This window comes from Vipera berus, assembly GCF_964194415.1.
Source record: "Vipera berus genome assembly, chromosome: W".
Lineage (NCBI taxonomy): Eukaryota > Metazoa > Chordata > Lepidosauria > Squamata > Viperidae > Vipera > Vipera berus.
The window spans coordinates 50,015,689-50,035,396 of NC_138210.1; the positions used below are offsets into that span (position 1 = coordinate 50,015,689).

At 45.8% G+C, this 19,708-nt stretch overlaps 1 protein-coding gene across 2 annotated transcripts; it reads right to left on the reverse strand.

The window, feature by feature from the left end:
- On the reverse strand, positions 1-18,212 carry LOC308676594 (histone acetyltransferase KAT8). 2 transcript variants are annotated; one of them, XM_081342488.1, is made up of 11 exons: positions 17,717-18,212; positions 13,856-13,930; positions 12,756-12,931; positions 11,795-11,848; positions 11,288-11,452; positions 10,425-10,514; positions 7,183-7,323; positions 5,649-5,742; positions 4,760-4,910; positions 4,020-4,174; positions 1-411 (listed from the first exon to the last, which is right to left on the reverse strand). In XM_081342488.1, exons 1-11 carry the CDS (start codon positions 17,979-17,981, stop codon positions 347-349), a joined length of 1,431 nt encoding a protein of 476 aa, XP_081198614.1. In that variant the 5' UTR covers positions 17,982-18,212; the 3' UTR covers positions 1-346. The 2 variants fall into 2 exon arrangements, with proteins under 2 accessions (XP_081198614.1, XP_081198615.1); XM_081342489.1 differs by lacking the exon at positions 7,183-7,323 and having other exon boundaries at positions 17,717-18,210.
- Between the last annotated feature and the right edge of the window lie 1,496 nt (positions 18,213-19,708).

Consider the following 19,708-nt stretch of genomic DNA (forward strand, 5'->3'; position numbering starts at 1 on the left):
TGATTTATCTGCTCCTTTTATGATACGAATGAAGACACCAGTTCTGACTTACGAAGACACCAAGTTTGGAAAGAAAGAAAGTTCTACATCGAACAACAGAATGAAAAAAAAAGGGGGCGGGGCGGGGATAAATAAGTAGTCTTCATTCAAATGAACCCACCCGGGCAGAGTTGCTGCAAACTCAAAAACACCTGTTTTCAGGTTTTTCTCATAACCCCAAGCCACCTGTTCCACGTATGCCTTTTCAGTACAAGACCGACTGCCATGTTAAATTAGTGAACATCTTCCAAAATAAAAAAGCAGACGTGAAGACAAACCCTTTCGGTTTTTCAAGTCAGTTTTTCCTTCACTTCTTGGAAATCTTGGCTTGCTTGTGTTTAGGAGGTGCCCATCTCAGGCAGAGAGAATCCACTGGAGGAAAAAAAAGAGGGGGGGGGGGGAAAGAAAGGAAATAAGAAAACTTAATGCAGGGGTGTCAAACTCACATTTCATTGAGGGCCGCATCAGCATTGCGGTTGCCCTCAGGGGAACAGGTGGGTATGGCCAGGGTGGGCGTGGCCTACTGGGTGGGCGTGGCTAGAGTGCGTAAGGCCTACTGGGTGGGCGTGGCCAGCTCTACATCGTTCGCATCAAGGGTGCCTATGGGGGCCTGGGCAGGAGTGGGACAGATCTGAGAGTCTCTGGCAGGAGGAGGGTCTCTGGGCCAAGGCAGTGGGGGCCGTTCCCTCACTGTTTCCAGGATGGCTTCGCAGGCCACATGAAACCACTTCACGAGCCGGATCCGGGCCTTGTGTTTGACATGTCTGCCATACAGGAATTCTGGGAGTTGAAGTCCATGAGTCATAAAAGAGCCGAGGTTGCCTACCCCTGATTTAGGGACTGTTTGAAGTTACAACAACATTAAAAAAAAAGACTGACTTACTTAATTTTCACATGTACAAGCGTTGCAGCATCCCACAAGGTCACGGGAACAAAATTTGGGTGCCTGGCAACTGGTTCATATTTACGACGGTTGTGGTATATACCTTTTGCGACCTTCTAACAAGCAAAGTCAACGAGGAAGACAGATTCGCTTAACAGCTGCGGCAAGAAAAGTTGCAAAATGAAGCAAAACCCACTTAACTTGTCTCGGGCTCAATTATGGTCATAAGTTGAGGACTACCTGCAAGTGCCATGGCAGATTCATTTTAGATTTAAGAGGCCCTCCTGGCCATTCAGCCCACCGTACAAGAGTTTGTGCCTTGTTTGTACCAGCTTCACCACCCTTGTGCTCCTCCCAACAGGCAGCTCCTGACTGAGCTGCTTCTTGGAAAAGGAAAGAGAACTGGGAGGGGGTCCAAATAATCTCCCTGCAGCTCCTGTTACACAAATGACATATACCGCAATGTCATCCGCTCCCTGGGGAGAAAATAACAATGCCTCTTTCAGCAAAAATCTGCAAAATCTGACTTCTTCCCACTCTTAGTAGATACCGGGCACGGTTGCCAATAAATGGTAAGCAAGTTATTTGGCTTAAATGAGGAAACGGCTTTATAGCACGGCGAAGAGCCATTTCGCAGTGGCTCAGTGGGTTAGGACGCTGAGCTTGTCGATCAGAAGGTCGGCAGTTTGGCGGGTCGAATCCCGAGTGCCGCGTAACAGAGTGAGTGCCTGTTACTCGTCCCAGCTTCTGCCCACCTAGCAGTTCGAAAGCACGTTAAAAATGCAAGTAGAAAAATAGGGACAACTACGGTGGGAAGGTAACAGCGTTCCGTGCGCCTTTGGCGTCTAGTCATGCCAGCCACATGACCATGGAGACGTCCTCGGACAAGCGCTGGCTCTTCGGCTTTGAAACGGAGATGAGCACCGGCCCCTAGAGTCGGAAACGACTAGCACGCGTGTGCGGGGGAAACTTTACCTTTACTTGTATTATGCAGAGATTTCAGTTTATTTGGTGTTTATATTATACTGCAGCTTGGTGCTGCCAAACAGGAAAGATCCAGTCTGCACAAACTGCAGTGGTATAAAGCGAGACAAGGTTAGATAAACATCCAGCCATGGCTGGAAACTTTTCACAAGAACTGCATGCAATGAGTACATGCCATCTGCTGAATGAGTTATGTCCCACCAAATATCCAAAGGTACGCTTTTTTCTAGGCCACTGTGGTTTTCCTTGGGGAGGATGGGTGGGGGCAAACGCTTTCTGCCGAAAACAATCTCACTCTGTGAATGAACATCGCTTGCAATGCGCTTCACATGAAAGCTTAGCATTCTTTCAGCACCTCTTCTGCAATTCCGATACGGTAAACTGAATAACCCTAACCCCGGCTATCTTATGGGAGTTAAGTATTAACTGCCCGGGCTACTAGAGGGGAAATGAAACCAGTTGCTTAGGAGACTTTTAACAGTTTGAAGTCCATTCCTTGGAATTAATCCAAGAATGTCAGTTTAGTTGGGATTAAAGGGCACAGCAAAGACTGGAAAGCAGTTCCACGGATCGGGAAAACTAAAAGGACACGATTAGGAGCGAGCAGCCTTCAGCGTAGTAGGCAATACCTTGAGGAGAGTCCCCATTAGACACGCAGGTGAAGAATAAAACATAGAACTGCAGAGTTGGAAGGGACCTTGGAGGTCTTCCAATCCAACTGCCTGCTCAAGCAGGAGACCCTATACCAGGGGTAGGCAACCTCGGCTCTTTTATGGACTTCAATTCCCAGAATTCCTGAGCCAGCCATGCTGAGGGGAAAGGGAGAGGTTTCCAAGCTGAGCCATGCTGGCTCAGGAATTCTGGGAGTTGAAGTCCACGAGTCATAAAAGAGCCAAGGTTGCCTACCCCTGCCCTATACCATTCCAGACAAGGGGGTGTCAGGAACTACTACTGCTAAGCAATGCAATCATTAAGTGAGTTGTGCCCATTTTTACGACCGTTCTACCACAGCCATTAAGCAAATCACATGGACATTAACCATAACCAGCTTCCTCCATTGACTTAGATTTTGGAAACCACCAGGGCAAAGTCACAAATGGCAATCACACAACCCTTGGACGTTGCAACTCTCATGAATACATACTGGTTGCCAAGTGCCCAAATTTTGATTACAGGGACCACAGGGAGACTGCAATGGTCACAAGTGTGAGGACTGGTCATTAGTCACTTTTTTCAGCACTGTGGTAACTATGAATGGGCATTAAATGAATGATCATAAGTTTGGGGCTTAAAGAGATCACTCTCAAAAACTTTAGAGCACCCTAAGATCAGGAAAAACTACAGGCAGCCCTCGACCGACGACCACAATTGAGCCCAAAATTTCTGCAAGACATTTGTTAGGGTGAGTTTTGCCCCTTTTTTGCCAGAGTTGTTAAGTGAAATCACTGCAGTTGATAAGTTAGCAACCAGGCTGTTAAGTGACTCTGGCTTCCCCACTGACTTTGCTTGTTGGAAGGTTACCAAAAGTGACCTTGGGACACAGAATGGTCATAAACATGAATTTTGATCATGTGACCAGGGGGAATGCTGCAAAGGTGGTTACTGTGAAAAATGGTCATAAATCACATTTTTCAGTGCCGTTGTAACTTTGAATGGTCACTAAATGAACTGTTGGTGAGGACTACACGTATATGTCTCAGAGAAAAACACGACGTATCCACACCCATGCCAGAAAGCTAAAAGACAGAAAACATCATGCATGAGAATAGTTAAAACTGGGAAACAACAGATGGTGACCTGTGGCATTAAAAAGGAAGTCAGCTAGAGACAATGCAGTTATTGTTAAGAACTGCATAGAAAAAAGGAAGAAAAAAAAGGTTGGGGACTGCGGGCCAAGGAGCTAAACCTAGCAAATTTAACAATCTGGCGGGAGTTGATTTCAGTTCTGCTGTCACTGCAAATCTGGAAATTGTACACGGGCAAAGGGAGAGGGAGGAGGAGGAGCACCACGTTAAACAAGCCCATGCAGAACTAAAGCTGCAAATCAGACTTTTTGAGAGCAGGATTAACCACTAGTGCGTCCCACCCACCATTTCCCCCCGTTCAGCGGTACCTGTGATAGGCGGCTTCTTATACTGAGCGCTTTTGAGATGCTCCTCCACCAACTTGGGAGTGACACAGATGACATGCTGCCCCTTCCAATACTTGACCATGTTCAGGGACTGCAAGGTGCTGATGATGTCATTCTGCGTGATGCTCGTCATCTGGCTGTGCCAAGGGAAACAACAACATGCGCAACATCAGCTGGAACAAGTACAAGATAAGGGGGGAGGTCAGGAGTCCTTTCAAATAGGCCTCACTGCGCTCAATCAAGGCTGCTCCACCGTCAAATGCCACAGAAGGGCAAACACAGTCCTCCCTCGGCACCAGCCTCGCTTACTGTACGGCGTCCTCGGCTTGCGACCAGCATTTCCATTGCTAAGCAAGGCAGCGGTTAAGTGAGCCGTGCCCAATTTTGTGACTTTTACCGTGGCGGTTAAGTGAATCACTGCAACGGGTAAGTGAACCACGTGGTCGTTAAGCGAATCTGGCTTTTCCCCATTGACTTTGCTGGCTGGAATGTTTACAATGTCAGTATATTGCCCCCCCCAACAATCTAGGATCTCATTTTACCGACCTCGGAAGGAAGGAAGGTTGAGTCAACCTTGAGGCCTCCCCCCCCTTTTCAGGATCGAACTCCAGGCTGTGAGCAGTTAGCCTGCAATACTGCACCTTAACTACTATGCCGCAAGGGCTTTTTATTTACATTTTACAAAGAGTTCTAAACTGACTAGTAGTCAGATCTCTTCTTACCTGAGATCCTTGATGGAAAGTGTGCCTCGGAAATCCCGAAGGATCTCTAGTAACACCCACGACCAATAGCTACGGTAGCTCAGCTTGCCGAGGTCCGAAAGGGGCTTCTCGGGGGATCCCACTGTGCTTTCAAGTTTGGAGAGCTCATAGCCTGGGGAAGAAGAGATCCGAAGTCAAGGCCTCAAAAGCATCTCGGTTCAGAATCCAGGCATTTCGAGGGCAAGGAAACGCTCAGGCCCAATCAAACTCACACTTTTTAAAAATAAAGTGACTTCAAAACGGAAGGACTAAATATTTAGCACCGTGACTCTGGCTGAGGAATTCTGGGAGTTGAAGTCCACAAGTCATAAAAGGGCCAGGTCTGAAGACCCCCTGCCCTAAAGCGATCAGGATAGCAGGGGTGTTACAAAGGGGAGGAGGAGGTAGGGCAGATGCAACAGAAGTTAACTTGTCACCAGGGGGCACAATAGATCTACCTACAAATCCAACACTGGGAAGCAATTAAGAGACTGATGAGCTTGTCGATCAGAAGGTCGGCAGTTTGGCGGGTCGAATCCCAAGTGCCGCGTAACAGAGTGAGCGCCTGTTACTCATCCCAGCTTCTACCCACCTAGCAGTTTGAAAGCACGTAAAAATGCAAGTAGAAAAATAGGGACCACTACGGTGGGAAGGTAACAGCATTCTGTGCGCCTTTGGCTTCTAGTCATGTTGGCCACATGACCACTGAGACATCCTCAGACAAGCGCTGGCTCTTCAGCTTTGAAACAGAGATGAGCACCGGCCCCTAGAGTTGGAAACGACTAGCACGCATGTGCGGGGGAACCTTTACCTTTACCTAATCAACTCTGCAACTCGTTTTTATCGTTCACGGCTAAGAAAACAAGCTTACTGAATGCAATGAGGAATTTCCCATAACCCCGTCTCTGGTAAGGGGGCAAGGTTAGAATACAAGCGACGTTATTTCCGTCTGGGGATTCCTTTTCCTAGAAGGGAAGAGAAATCACAGGAGTCAGGTAAACGATGTTATGAAATCTAGCCTTAAGCAGAGAAATCAACCTCCAGAAAAATCATATTTCTTTAAAAAATAGTCACCAATTGTACCCATTATATCTGGCAACCCTAAGGATAACTTTGGAGAAAAGCATGTTCCGCTGTCATGGATTAAAATCCATGCTTGCTCTCTCCTGCTGCAAACTCTCTAAGCTGATCTCGATACCGATTTATTTATCACCTTCCTTCCTCAATATATCTTTTTAAATTACTTATTACATGCACACTCCATTGATCCTCCAAAAGCTCAAGGTAGTCGGCCTATCAAGTTCTTTTTCAATTTAATTCTAAGAGCAAGCTATGGCCATCGGGCTTTTCAGACTCACAGTGACTGACCCTGCATAATTCCAGGATTGTGTGTCCAATTCTTCACACAGATTTTTGTTACGGAGTCTGCTTTTTATATTACGCTGAATTTTCACTGCAATAAAATTCCCCTTATGTCTGTGGTTAAAGTTTTCCAAGTGCGGTATTGCAGATTTCAGAGGAAACCAGACATGCCAAGATCTCTCCCTCCCTCCCTCCCTCCCTCCCTCCCTCCCTCCCTCTCTCTCTCTCTCTCTCTCACACACACACACACACACACACACAGATTAATTTCGTTTTCTATCTTTCCCTGTCATGTTTCTTAAACTATATTTTTTCCTAAGTTTTTTCTTACCAGGCACTAATTTTAAACACACAGAAATAAGATTCTAAGTGCTCACCTGGGATGCTCATAAAACTAAAACTCTTAATTTGGAAGATGTGCTGAATTATTTGGATCAGCCGTGGTTCCGTAGAACTGAAAGCCAGAACACTCGGATAATTGAATACAAAATAAGACATAGATGGAGTGAATAGGACCAGTATACATGGCCTCTCTTGTAAAAACCTCTGATCTTCATATGGCCCTGATCTTCTAGAGCAGGGGTAGGCATTCCTGCTGACTCAGGAATTCTGGGAGTTGAAGTCCATGAGTCATAAAAGAGCCAAGGTTGCCTATCCCTGTTCTAGACCCTTTCCTTCTCTCCTTCCCCATAACCACCTCTGATGTTCCTGTGGACTTCTTGTCCCTCCCAATCTTCCTAGGGCCTTCTCTCAACCATCACCACTGTTCTCCTTGACTTTTTCCCCTTGTTCACATCTATCCCAAAGCACCTGTGCTTAAAGCAACTGTGTTTTAGTCCACAGGACAAAAGACCACAAAGAGCCCCCATGTCAGGGAACTGAGCAGCAAATGGAGTCAAAGACGCTGACACAAACGTAGACACGAAGCACCTAAAACCAGAAGCGCGCAAAATATTTTGCACAGCCGTAGAATTCATCCACTTGTTAGATCACAAAGCTAGTTACAATTCATTCTCTATCCCGTGAACACCAGCAGTCAGTACCTTGGAAAAGTAGCCAACGATATGGGCTCCTTGCCTGTCCACCTCGGTAAGGATGTAGAAGACAAAGGGCTCCACGTCAAAGTAGAGGGTCTTATGATCCAGGAATAGTTTGGCCAAAAGACACAAATTCTGGCAATAAATCTGGGGAGAAAAAGGAGCAATAAGGACATAGGCTTCAGACAAAAAAAAGTGAAATCCAGGAGCAAAGAGGAGAAAGATGAGTGTTGGCTCATTCCTTATTGAAACAAACAAACAAAAAAGTGTCTCTGAGATAAACTTTCTAAAAGAAGAGAATTTCATTCACGCCTACAGCTTATCTAAAATTAAAATTTGGCTTTCTAGAGTGTGATGTGCAGGTTCTGAGATTTTGCTGGTTAAAAAAATACAGGTATCTCCAACTTGTTCAAAAAGCCAAGAATGCATGTAAGAAAAATGAAACTTTTATGTAAGATTCCTTCTTTGGAACCTCACAAATAGGTATCTGTAAACTCAATTTGAGCCAGGCCTATCTGGGCCATTCTGTGAGCAGCCTGACAGTCTTCTGGAAGTTAACCTTCCAAAGCAATTCTAGATGACACAGGCCTGGTCTGTGTCCCAGAATTATCACTTGGCCTACTTCAATTTGCAATCATCCTGAAGTTGATTCTATGAAAAGAAAACGAATTCTCTGGTTGCGTTCCATATTCTACAGCAGTGTTTCTCAACCTTGGCAAGTTGAAGATGTATGGACTTCAACTCCCAGAATTCCTCAGCCAGCTTTGGGGAATTCTGGGAGTTGAAGTCCACACATCTTCAACTTGCCAAGGTTGAGAAACATTGATCTACAGCAGGGGTCTTCAAACTTGGCCCTTTTATGACTTGTGGACTTCAACTCCCAGAATTCCTCAGCTAGTGTGCCTGGCTTAGGAATTCTGGGAGTTGAAGTCCACAAGTCATAAAAGGGCCAAGTTTGAAGACCCCTGTTTTACAGTGTCTCATACATTCCATAACTTCCTGATTGGTCTTCTCAAAATTTAGATGCAACCAGTTCTTATGACTTTTTTCTGCAGTAATAGTTCAATAGAAGAGCCTTCATGTCAGGGAATTAAGCAGCCGGTGTGCAAATGGAGTCAAAGACGCTGGTTTGTAATGTTATATAAATAAATATATTTTACATTTATATTTACAGCAGACAAGATAAGACAGGTACACACTAAGATGGTGAGGTAAATCATGAGGTAAATCACAGAACAGCATACAGAGCACACAGAAGAAAAAGGGAAACACTCCCTTCTCACGCAGCAACCAATCATAACATAGATTGCCTCATGCAGGAGCCCGCACTCTCCAATCAATCAACTGCAACTGTGTGTTCTGGCCCATTATACACTTTACTGTTCCAGCTATTAAAATGAAATACCTTAAAACTCCATATTACTGTTCACGCTTAAGATTGCCCTTCCCTAACCTGTCACCCTTTAGCTAGTACATGTTGCCAAATTTGTATCAACTCTTAGCACCTACATGGACCTTTTCCATCTGTCCCCCGACTGGTCCTTCAGGACTTCCAATGGTGCAGATATCACCACCGTAACAGACCCTCCATCTTCCTGAAGTTCGTCTCTCTCTCTTGCCTTCCATCTTTCCCAGCGTCAGAGCCTTCTCCACATTGTCGTCGTTTACATAATATGTCTGAAGCAGGGTAATTTGAGCTTGGCCATTTTGAGTGACAACTCTGGGTTTATTTGCTCAATGAGTCATTTGCTTGTCTTTTAGATACATCCTTTAGACATTCTGGACAACTCCCCAAAAATGTTTTTGTTAGTACCATCCTAAAGATGCCTTTTCACCAGACAACTGAATTTTTGTTTTCCTTCGAAGATGTTTTCCTTCTCATCCAGGAAGCTTCAGCACGTGTAAAAAAAAAAAGCTGGGGCGGGGTTGGAGAGTTGAGTGCGCGCCACGCACCCCTTACTTTAGGACTGCGGCAGCCAGGCCGCTTGTAAGCTTGTGGCCAGATGCCACGTGGCACTGCTTGCGGCAAGCTTTGTGGCGCATCGCACCGTGGTGTGTGAGCAGTGGCACTGGCGCGATGCGCCACGCGGCCTCCTGCCACGAGTGGCGGGACTGGTGTAATGTCTGTGTCCAGCCATGAGCAGCGGAACTCGGGCTGTAATGCAACAGGTGTTGGGGCATGAGAGGCCTGGCTGCAGCGGTCCTAAGTGGGTGCCGTGTGCGTGGGGCAGCACCGCCCCCCACCCCTGCCCTAGCTTGATTTTTATGTGTGCGCCTCGCCCCAAAACTAGGGCTTATTTTGGGGATAGGGCTTATATTAGGCGCAAACATAAAAATCAAGCTAGGGCTTATTTTTCAGGGAAACACGGTATGACCTGGATCAGGGGTCCTCAAGCTTGGCAACTTTAAGACTTGTGGACTTCAAGTCCCAGAATTCCAGCTTTGCTGGCTGAGGAATTCTGGGAATTGAAGTCCAGAAGTCTTAAAGTTGCCAAGCTTGAGGACCCCTGACCTGGATGATTGAGAATCTCTATAGACTTGTTGGCACCGTGTTCCGTGTAATTTACCTTCTTTGATATAGCTATTTCTATATCAAAAGATTGAAGATTCGAGGCTCTTGGCCCACACAAACTTTATCTGCACAGAGGTAGTCTTCAACTTACAACAGCTCATTTAGTGACCATTCAAAGTTACAATTAAAGATTGATTTATTACCATTTTTCACACTTAACGACCATTGCAGCAACCCTGTGGTCACATGATCAAAATTCAGATGTTTGGTAACTGATTCATATTTAGGACAATTGCAGTGTCCCTCCGGGTCAACTTTTGCAACCTTCTGACAAGCCAAGTCAAGGGAGAAACCAGATTCACTTAAAGACCAAGTTGTTAACAACTGCGATTCACTTACTAACTGGAGCAAGCAAGGTATAAAATTCACTTTCACAACTGTCATTCAGCAGCAGAAACGTTGGGCTCAACTGTGGTCGTAAGCTGAGTACTACCTGTATAGGTCGGCTTATTCAAAAGCAACTTGCAAATGTGGGGAGAAGTAAAATTATATAGTAGGTAATGACTGTTTATGACTATGCTGAGTGACTGACTTTCTATCTGAAGAACCAGATTTTCCAAACAGTGAAGTTGGCAAATGCCAGGTTCCCAAAATAGCAAACTTGCTGCCTAGACCACAAAAAATGGACACAGGAACAGCTAGTGCTAGAAAGCCCGGAGCTGATGTGGGCTCTTACCTTATGATCTTTGCCATCCACCTCATATACCGAGATGTTGTTTTTGCGGTAGATTTCTTTCCCTGGTGGTTGTCGCCACTGACACTGGCCCTGGAGCAACGATAAGAAGATTGATGGGTACCAAAAATGACAGGCATCTTTTTTTTTCTTCCTCTGAGGAATTCCACCTACGAACCTGTTCAATGCACCTTTTGCATCTATTTGCCTTTGACCTGATTATTTTTCTCCAGTTTCATTTTAGCATTGTTTGTTTAGATTTTTCCAGTTGGCAACATTGAAAATACCGAAATTAAATACAGGTATTCCTCAACTTCATTTAGTAATCCTCAACTTCATCAAGTTCACTTAGTGACTGCTCAAAGTTACAAAGGCACTAGGAAAAAGTGACTTCAAGATTATTCTTCACATTTACGATCACTGCAGCATCCCCATGGTCATGTGGTCCAAAATTCAGCCACTTGGCAACTGGCTCATATTTATGACAGTTGCTGTGTCCTGGCATCCCATGATCACCTTTTGCAACTTTCTGGCAAGCAGTCAATGGGGAAGCGGGATTTGTTAACAACCAATTGCTACTGCAACAACTGCAGTGGTTCACTTAACAACTTGGAAAGGTCGTAAAATGGGGCAAAATTCATTGAACAAAAGTCTCGCTTAGTGACAGAAATTTTGGTCTCCACTGCGATTGTAAGTCGAGTATCTGTATACAAGTTCAAATATACTGATATGCACTGATCCCCAGATGCCATTTTCTCTTTTTGATAAGTGTTTCATTCCACCTACAGGCTCTCTGGCGCTTAATTCTCTCCCACCCCAACCTTCCCTAGCCCGGCCCCCTGGCAACTATCCTCCCCCTTGCGTACAAGGTGATAGCGGTAAGTCTTCTCAAACTTCATATACTTGAGGCAGTATTCGCAGATCCACAACTTGGGCTGCTTCCCGTAGTCTTCTGGGAATGGTGAGAAATACCAAGCATCAATCTCATAGTTCCCGATATGGATTTTGTCCACATATTTCACTTTGGTGATCTGAGAGGGAGACGAAAGTAAGCGGTGTCCTACAAGCACAGTAATAGCAATAGCACTTAGACTTATATACCGCTTCATCGTTTTTACAGCCATCTCTAAGCGGTTTTACAGAGTCAGCCTATTGCCCCCAAACAATCTGGGTCCTCATTTCACCGACCTCGGAAGGATGGAAGGCTGAGTCAACCTTGAGCCAGTCAGGATCAAACTGCTGGCAGTCGGCAGAGTTAGCCTGCAATACTACATTCCGACCGCTGTACCACTACGGCTCGTAATACTCCCTTTTCCAAAACTCTTCAGATTTTAAGCCAGACACAGCTAGGCCAGGTATGGATAAACACTCACTGCTTCATGTTCCTTCTCCAACGCTGCTGTGGTAGGATCCATCTCAGCATACGTCTGTGGTGGGGGAAAAAGCCCAATCGTGTGAGTAACGGCAAGCATTTCCTGGAAAAGCCACCTTCTCCTGCCAGCGTCAAGGGTAGCAATAGCACCAAAAATGCAATAGGATACTGGCAGTCCTTACCTAGCTCTTCGAGCTTTCCGGCCCAGGCTGAGAGTTTTAACTGGGTTTTTTTTATTTCTTCAGGGATTTAATTTAATCTTTTTAATTGTTTTTAATTTTTGTATTGTTGTTTTAAGTACCCTGTAAACCGCCCCGAGTCCTACGGGAAAGGGAGGTATATAAATTCAATAAAATTCAAATTCAAATTCACTTACAGCAGTTCATTTAATGATTGCTCAAAGTTACAACGGCATTCAATAATTTATGATTATTCTTCACCTTTGCCACCATTGAAGCATCTCCGGAGTCGTGTGATCAAAAGACGCTTAGCAACTGACCAGCAAAGCCAAGGCAGAAGCCAGATTCACTTAATAGCCGTGTTACTAACTTAAGAACTGCAGTGGTTCACTTAACAACTGTGACAGGAAAGGTCGTAAAATGAAGCAACGTTCATTTAACTGTCTCGGCAACAGAAATTTTGGGCTCAATTGTGCTCATAAGTTGAGGACTACCTATACTGTTATTGTTGGGTTTTTTCCCTCCCCACCTCTGGAATGGATACAGGCTGTCCTCAAGATACGACCATTCATTCGGCAACCACCGCTTCTCCACTGCCTGAGGCACCCCATGCTCACACAATGACTGCAACATGGAGAGCTGGGATTGCAAGTGTGCCTTGCTTAGTGAGAGCAACAATTTAATGAGGGTAATAATGGGCTCAACTATGGTTGTGAGTTCAGGACTACCTGTGTTTGGCGGCATAGAACAATTCTGCCTTCCCAGCCCCGTCCCTTGCATCACCTTTTGGACATGGTTGATTTCATCATGTTTGCGCTTCTGATTGCGCGTGATTTTGCGCTCGGGCTGCTCGGAAAGTTCATTCATGTATTGATCGGTGTTCTTCTGCACAGCATCTTTGACTGTCTTGGTGAGGGCCAGGCGGTTCTTATCCACCCACTCATCCAGACGTCGGTTGACTGTGAGAGCCAAAGGAGAGTTAGGATCACAGAAATTTCACCATTTCCCCCCCCTCCCCTCAGCCATCCCACATAAAATGTTCTTTAGCTAGAAATTGAAATATGGAAACAAGAAAGTCAATCCACTCTGCCTTGCTCTACTCTGTGGTAAACAGAAGATAGATTGAAATCTACCGACAGACTTCTAGATCAGTGACGTTCAACCTCGGCAACCTTTTAAAGCTTGTGGACTTCAATGCACAGAAGTCCTCAGTCAGCATTAAAGGTTGGACATCCCTGATCTAGATGATCAGCAAAGATTTCTGACTGCCAGTGGTTTATCAATTGCAAACAAAAATCACCACCCCAAACAAAGCTTTGACTGCGTCCCAAGTTGCATACAGCAGCTTCCATCCTAGTACTAGAAAAAAACTAAAACCCTGAATCAACATTAAGCACAGTCTTCATCCTGATTGTCACCAATAAACACTCTTTCAGCTTCTTCCCAGAGCTCAATATTGAACTAAAGGCATATAATTTTTGTTCTGCTTCTTTTTCCTTTTTTTCTACACACTGGGATAATTGGCAGTTTGGGTTACAACACACTGTGCTAAGGCACGCTATGATGGTTCTTTACCTAACACTTTATCATTAGTGTGCAGAAAAAAATACAATCTTACTTAGCAGCTTATTTAAAGCTACATCTAAACTAAATCTCTCTATGCTCATCTGATCTCAAAATGACCTGATGAAACAATTTATGGAAGACTGCAGGGGAAAAAAAAGCATAGTTATATTTAATTAGATTAATTTAGCTGGTTAGGAATTCAAGGAATTATCATTCCAGTTTATCTGCAGGGCATGAGATTAGGGAAGACTGAACTAGTTAAGACACCTCAAACTTTCTCTTCATTATACAGATCAGAATCTCAAAACGGCACTTACATCCTACATAGTGAACATAAAATTCCTCTCTGGCTTCTTGTTCGTTGAGCCGAGACTGAATCACCTCTGCAGAATCTGAAGGGGAAGCAACCATTAATCTAGTTAAAGGGCATTTCAGTGATGAAAAGTGAGAAATGTAAGTAAAAAGACTACGAAACACTTTCTTCTTTCAAAAGGTAAACAAGCTAGCATGGAAGTAACCTATGAAAGTTTAGTTCATTCTTACCAGTGAGGCTTGAACCACAGATGTGGGTCTTGTGTAACTAAGTTCAGGAGTATGAACATATAGAAGTTTCCATTTATTTCTATAATATGTACAAGGATACTTTAGATAAGTGTAACAGAAGAATAATGAGAATGCACACAGTTACTCCATGAATGTTTGGTTACAATTAAATTATATGATATTCAATGGATTACTGTCAGACATGCTAAGAATTACAGTCTTAAATGACTGTATTGAGGCCTGAAGCTAGAAGGATAATCATCAGGCTACTGTATCAATCTAGCTTTGGGTTATCATGTAATAGTTTATAAGAAAAAGATCCGTCCAGTGTGGCTCAAAAAAAAAGTGTTACCTGCTTCAGATATGATATATGATAGCTTCCTTCTTCTCCATGGGGAAATGAATGAAATGAAGACACCCAAGCATTTCACAATTATGTGTGGTTCGTATTAATGCTGTGTATTACGCTACACAGGATGAATTTGGCTTTAGCTGTTTTACGGCCTTTTAGCAATAATGAAAATAATTTGAGATGAAAAGTTGTAAATCTATAATTGTCTGTACAAATAATAATTATACAGCGCAAGTGTTGGAGTTTCAGGACATCTAGTGACAAACGGGCTACTACAGGATTCAGGACCGTTGGCTCAGCAACCAGAACCAGCAGCTGCAGGACTAATGAAAGAAAAGGTATCTATCTACCCGTCACAAATATGCAAAGACTGAAAACAGAGAAATAAAAGACAAAATCACCACCAGTCCATTGCAAAAGGCAACATTACTCACAGCAGCTTGCACCCTGCGATGATAACTTTTAGTACCATCGAACAACATCACCTGCCTAATCCCAGGGGGGGGGGCTTCGCACAGGTTCGCCTAGTGTGCTGGTTGCGCCCCTTTTTGGACCGAGATGCCCTATGCACGGTTACCCACGCCCTTGTCACTTTTTTTAAAAATCCCACTGCCTTGGTGGAGCAGTGGGCTAATGCCTCCTTAAGTAACACCAGCTGCCTGCAATTAGTGCAGGTTCGCATCCCACCAGGCTCAAGGTTGACTCAGCCTTCCATCCTTCCGAGGTAGGTAAAACGAGGACCCAGATTGTTGGGGGCAATTAAGCTGACTTTGTAATAATGCCGCTTGGGGTGTGTGTGTGTGTGTGTGTGTGTGAAAGCCCTAATAAGCAGGCATATACATAGAATGAAGGCTACTGCTAAGTTTGTAAAGCCGCCCTGAGTCTTCGGAGAAGGGCGGGGTATAAATGGAATTAAAAAAAAAAAAATCCCGCCCTTCTCGGAAGACTCAGGGTGGCTTACAATTTAAAGCACAAATCAATGTATTTAGGATTACTGTAATGCTCTTTACATGGGGCTGCCCTTGAAGAGCACCCGGAGGCTTCAACCGACCCTCTGGAATGAATTGCCTCCCGGAGCTGCGGACGGCCCCTGACCTTCGGTCCTTCTGCCGTGTCCTGAAGACCTGGCTGTTCCAACAAGCGGGCCTGGACTGACTATGTTTTTTAATTAGGCTTTTTACTGGGTTAAATTGTCTCGTAACTATTGCATCTATTGTTCGATTTTTTTAAAAAAAATTTACTTTACGTTTTTTAAATTTTTACGGTTGTGAGCCGCCCTGAGTCCTCAGGGAGAAGGGCGGCATAGAAATTTAATCAAATCAAATCAAATCAACATGAGGACCCAGATTGTTGGGGGCAATAAGCTGACTTTGTAAAAATGCCGCTTGGGGGGGGGGGGGGGCGAAAGCCCTAATAAGCAGGCATATACATAGAATGAAGGCTCGCAACTTGGGCGTCCTCCTGGATTCACGACTCAATTTTGAAGACCATATAGGAGCCGTGACCAGGGGGGCTTTTGCCCAGGTTCGCCTGGTGCGCCAGTTGCGGCCCTATCTGGACCGAGATGCCCTACGCACAGCCACTCACGCGCTCGTGACCTCCCGTTTAGACTACTGCAACGCTCTCTACATGGGGCTGCCCTTGAGGACCACTCGGAGGCTTCAGCTGGTGCAGAATGCGGCCGCGCGAGTTGTGATGGGGGTTTCCCGATACTCCCATGTAACACCTCTACTCCGCAAGCTGCATTGGCTCCCGGTTGCCCTCCGGGTGAGATTCAAGGTGCTGGTGATGACCTATAAAGCCCTAAATGGCATGGGTCCGGGATATCTGAGGGAACACCTGCTGCCGGCATCAAGCTCCCTTCGTCCAGTGCGCTCCCACAGGGAGGGTCTTCTCAGGGTGCCACCGGTAAGAGATTGCCGGCGGACGACACCCAGGGATAGGGTCTTCTCAGTGGGGGCGCCTGCCCTTTGGAACCAGCTGCCAGTGGAGCTTAGGACTGCCCCCGACCTCCGTTCATTCCGCCAGGACCTGAAGACCTGGCTCTTCGAGCTCTCTGGCCCAGGCTGAGAATTCTAATTTTAGCTTTAATCTTAATTTTAACTGGGGTTTTACTTATGCAGGGACGAATATAATTTTTTAAAATCTGTTTTTAACTTTTGTATCTTTGTTTTTTAATCACCCTTGTAAACCGCCCTGATTCCTTTGGGAAAGGGCGGTATATAAATGTAATAAAATAAATAAATATTGCTAAGCACATTTGATTTGTGCTTCTTAGATTGTAAGCTGCCCTGAGTCTTCGGAGAAGGGCGGGATATAAATGGGATTAAAATAAAAAATAAATAAATAAATAAACATCTGGCTGGCCGGGCAACCAACCATCACGATAATTTCAGAACTCCAAACAGGCAAGCGCCTGGCAAGTAACACCCCAGAATTAACAATTCCCCCCCCTTGGGTTTTTTTTTCTTTTCTTTCTTTCTTCCACAACAACCCTGCCGAGGAGGTCGGGCTCCGACAGAACGGCCGGCTCCAAGACGCTTCCATGGACGAGGGTGGACTTAATAATAATAATAATAATAATAATAATAATAATAATAATAATAATATAAAGTTGGAAGGGACCTTGGAGGTCATCTAGTCCAACCCCCTGCTCAGGCAGGAAACCCTATACCATTTCAGACAAATGGCTGTCCAGTCTCTTCTTAAAAACCTCCAGTGTTGGAGCCTTCACCACCTCTGGAGGCCGGTTGTTCTTCCGGTTAATTGTTCTAACTGTCAGGAAGTTTCTCCTTAGTTCTAGGTTGCTTCTCTCCTTGACTAGTTTCCATCCGTTGCTTCTTGTTCTGCTTCCAGGTGCTTTGGAGAATAGCTTGACTCCCTCTTCTTTGGGGCAGCCCCTGAGATATTGGAAGACTGCTATCATGTCACCCCTCACCCTTCTCTTCATTAAACTACACATACCCAATTCCAGCAACCGTTCCCTATATGTTTTAGCCTCCAGTCCCCCAATCATCTTTGTTGCTCTTCTCTGTACCCTTTCTAGAGTCTCGACATCTTTTACATCGTGGTGACCAAAACTGGATGCAGTATTCCAGGTGTGGCCTTACCAAAGCATTGTAAAGTGGTATCAGTACTTGAATGTGGCCTTCCCCTGGTCCTGACGGTCGAGCAAGGCGCGCGCGTTTCAACGACGAACGGGGAGCCCCTTTCCGACGCCGAGTACGGACACGGCGCCGAATAACCCGGGGTCGGGGCGAGAGAGGGGGGGGTGTCCACTTACGCCACGTGCCGTCCCCTCGCCGACACAGGTAGGTCTCTCCGATCTCCACGCTGACTTCAGCCTCGCGAGAGGGCGGCGACGAGGACGGGCGGCTCTGGTTGCCCAGGCCTCCCGCGCTGCCTTGCCGCGGCGCCTCCTCTTCCTCTCGCCCCCCCGGCCCCAGGCGTCGTGGGTCCGAGCCGGGGGGGCTCCCCCGGCCCCCTCCTCCGCCTTCGTCTGCAGAGGAGGCCGTTTCGCCTCCTCCGGGCCCGGCCGCCGCTGCCATGACAACCGCCACCGCGACAACTCAGGCGCGCTGAAGACGCCCCGTTCGCATCCGACGGCTCTCTCTTTTTTTTTCCTTTCTTTCCCCCACCCTCTTCCCACCTTCCAGGCCCAAACCGGAAGTGCTTTCTCTGGGTCATGATGGAGATAAAAAGTTCCCTGCCGAGGCGCGGACGAGTGACGCCACCGAGCCTCGGTCACGTGACGTTACTCGCTCGCTCTGCCCCGTGTTGCTGGGAAACTGAGTTCCCTGACGACTGCCTTATGGCAGGGGTAGGTAAGCTTGGCTCTTTTTAATAACTCGTGGACTTCGACTCCCAGATTTTTTTTTTAATTCCATTTATATCCCGCCCTTCTCCGAAGACTCAGGGCGGCTTACAAGCTTAGCAGTAGCCTTCATTCTATGTATATGCCTGCTTATTAGGGCTTTCACACACACACACACACACACCCCAAGCGGCATTATTACAAAGTCAGCTTAATTGCCCCCAACAATCTGGGTCCTCATTTTACCTACCTGGGAAGGATGGAAGGCTGAGTCAACCTTGAGCCTGGTGGGATGCGAACCTGCACTAATTGCAGGCAGCTGGTGTTACTTAAGGAGGCATTAGCCCACTGCTCCACCAAGGCAGCCTCAGGAATTCTGGGAGTTGAAGTCCAGGTGTCATTAAAAAAAGAGCCAAGGTTGCCTACCCCTGCCCTATGGAGATTCGCAGTCATCCAGGTCATGGTTGTCCCAAAGGTGCTTCCCTCCCCCACTTCCACTCCCCTTCTCAAAAAGGCACCTGGACATTGTTGCCTTCTGAAAAACAAAAGCACTTTGGGGATGAGTTCCCTGACACAAAGAAGAGGGAGTCAAGCTATTCTCCAAAGTGCCTGAAGGGAGGACAAGAAGCAACGGATGGAAACTAGTCAAGGAGAGAAGCAAACTAGAACTAAGGAGAAACTTCCTGACAGTTAGAACAACTAACCCAGGGGTCTTCAAACTTGGCCCTTTTATGACTTGTGGACTTCATAAAAGGCTGGCTGGCTGAGGAATTCTGGGAGTTGAAGTCCACAAGTCATAAAAGGGCCAAGTTTGAAGACCCTTGAACTAACCAGTGGAACAACCTGCCTCCAGAAGTGGTGAATGCTCCAACACTGGAAGTTTTTAAGAAGAGACTGGACAGCCATTTGTCTGAAATGGTATAGGGTTTCCTGCCTGAGCAGGGGGTTGGACTAGATGACCTCCACGGTCCCTTCCAACTTATTATTATTATTATTATTATTTGATTCAGGGTGAACGGTGATATTAAGCTGAAGCCTGAGCTTTTTCCCCCCCAAGGATACCACGCCAGACACCGGATGGTCCTTCAGATATTAATTTACAATTCCCAGAAATTCCAACCACTCTAGCCTATGAGGAGGAATGCTGGGAGTTGTAGTTCAGGAACATCGCTAGGGCACTGTTTAGCCTGGTGAAGGTTGTTCTTTCCAGCTGTAAGTCAAATTCAGTTGAACGCCCTTTTGCTCCCCATGGGAATTATTTTTAGTGAAAACTGCTGGATAAAGAATAAAGCAAGTACTATTAATTTTACCCTTCATCATTAGTTATTATTATGCATCACACCCAGAAGGGCCAGGGGCAACATTATAGCAGCATTCCAATATTTGAGGGACTGACACATAGACGAGGGGTTCTCCAAAGCACCTGACAGGACAAGAAGCAATGGATGGAAATTAATGAAG

What these genes read in the sequence shown, in the direction of transcription:
- LOC308676594 (XM_081342488.1), bottom strand. Translation starts at nt 17,981, where the DNA reads ATGGCAGCGGCGGCCGGGCCCGGAGGAGGCGAAACGGCCTCCTCTGCA. An exon ending in TCGTTGGCTACTTTTCCAAG is followed by an intron (nt 5,743 to 7,182) that starts GTACTGACTGCT and finishes CTTCCCTTCTAG; the next exon opens with GAAAAGGAATCCCCAGACGG. An exon ending in TAAGAAGCCGCCTATCACAG is followed by an intron (nt 412 to 4,019) that starts GTACCGCTGAAC and finishes TTTTTCCTCCAG; the next exon opens with TGGATTCTCTCTGCCTGAGA.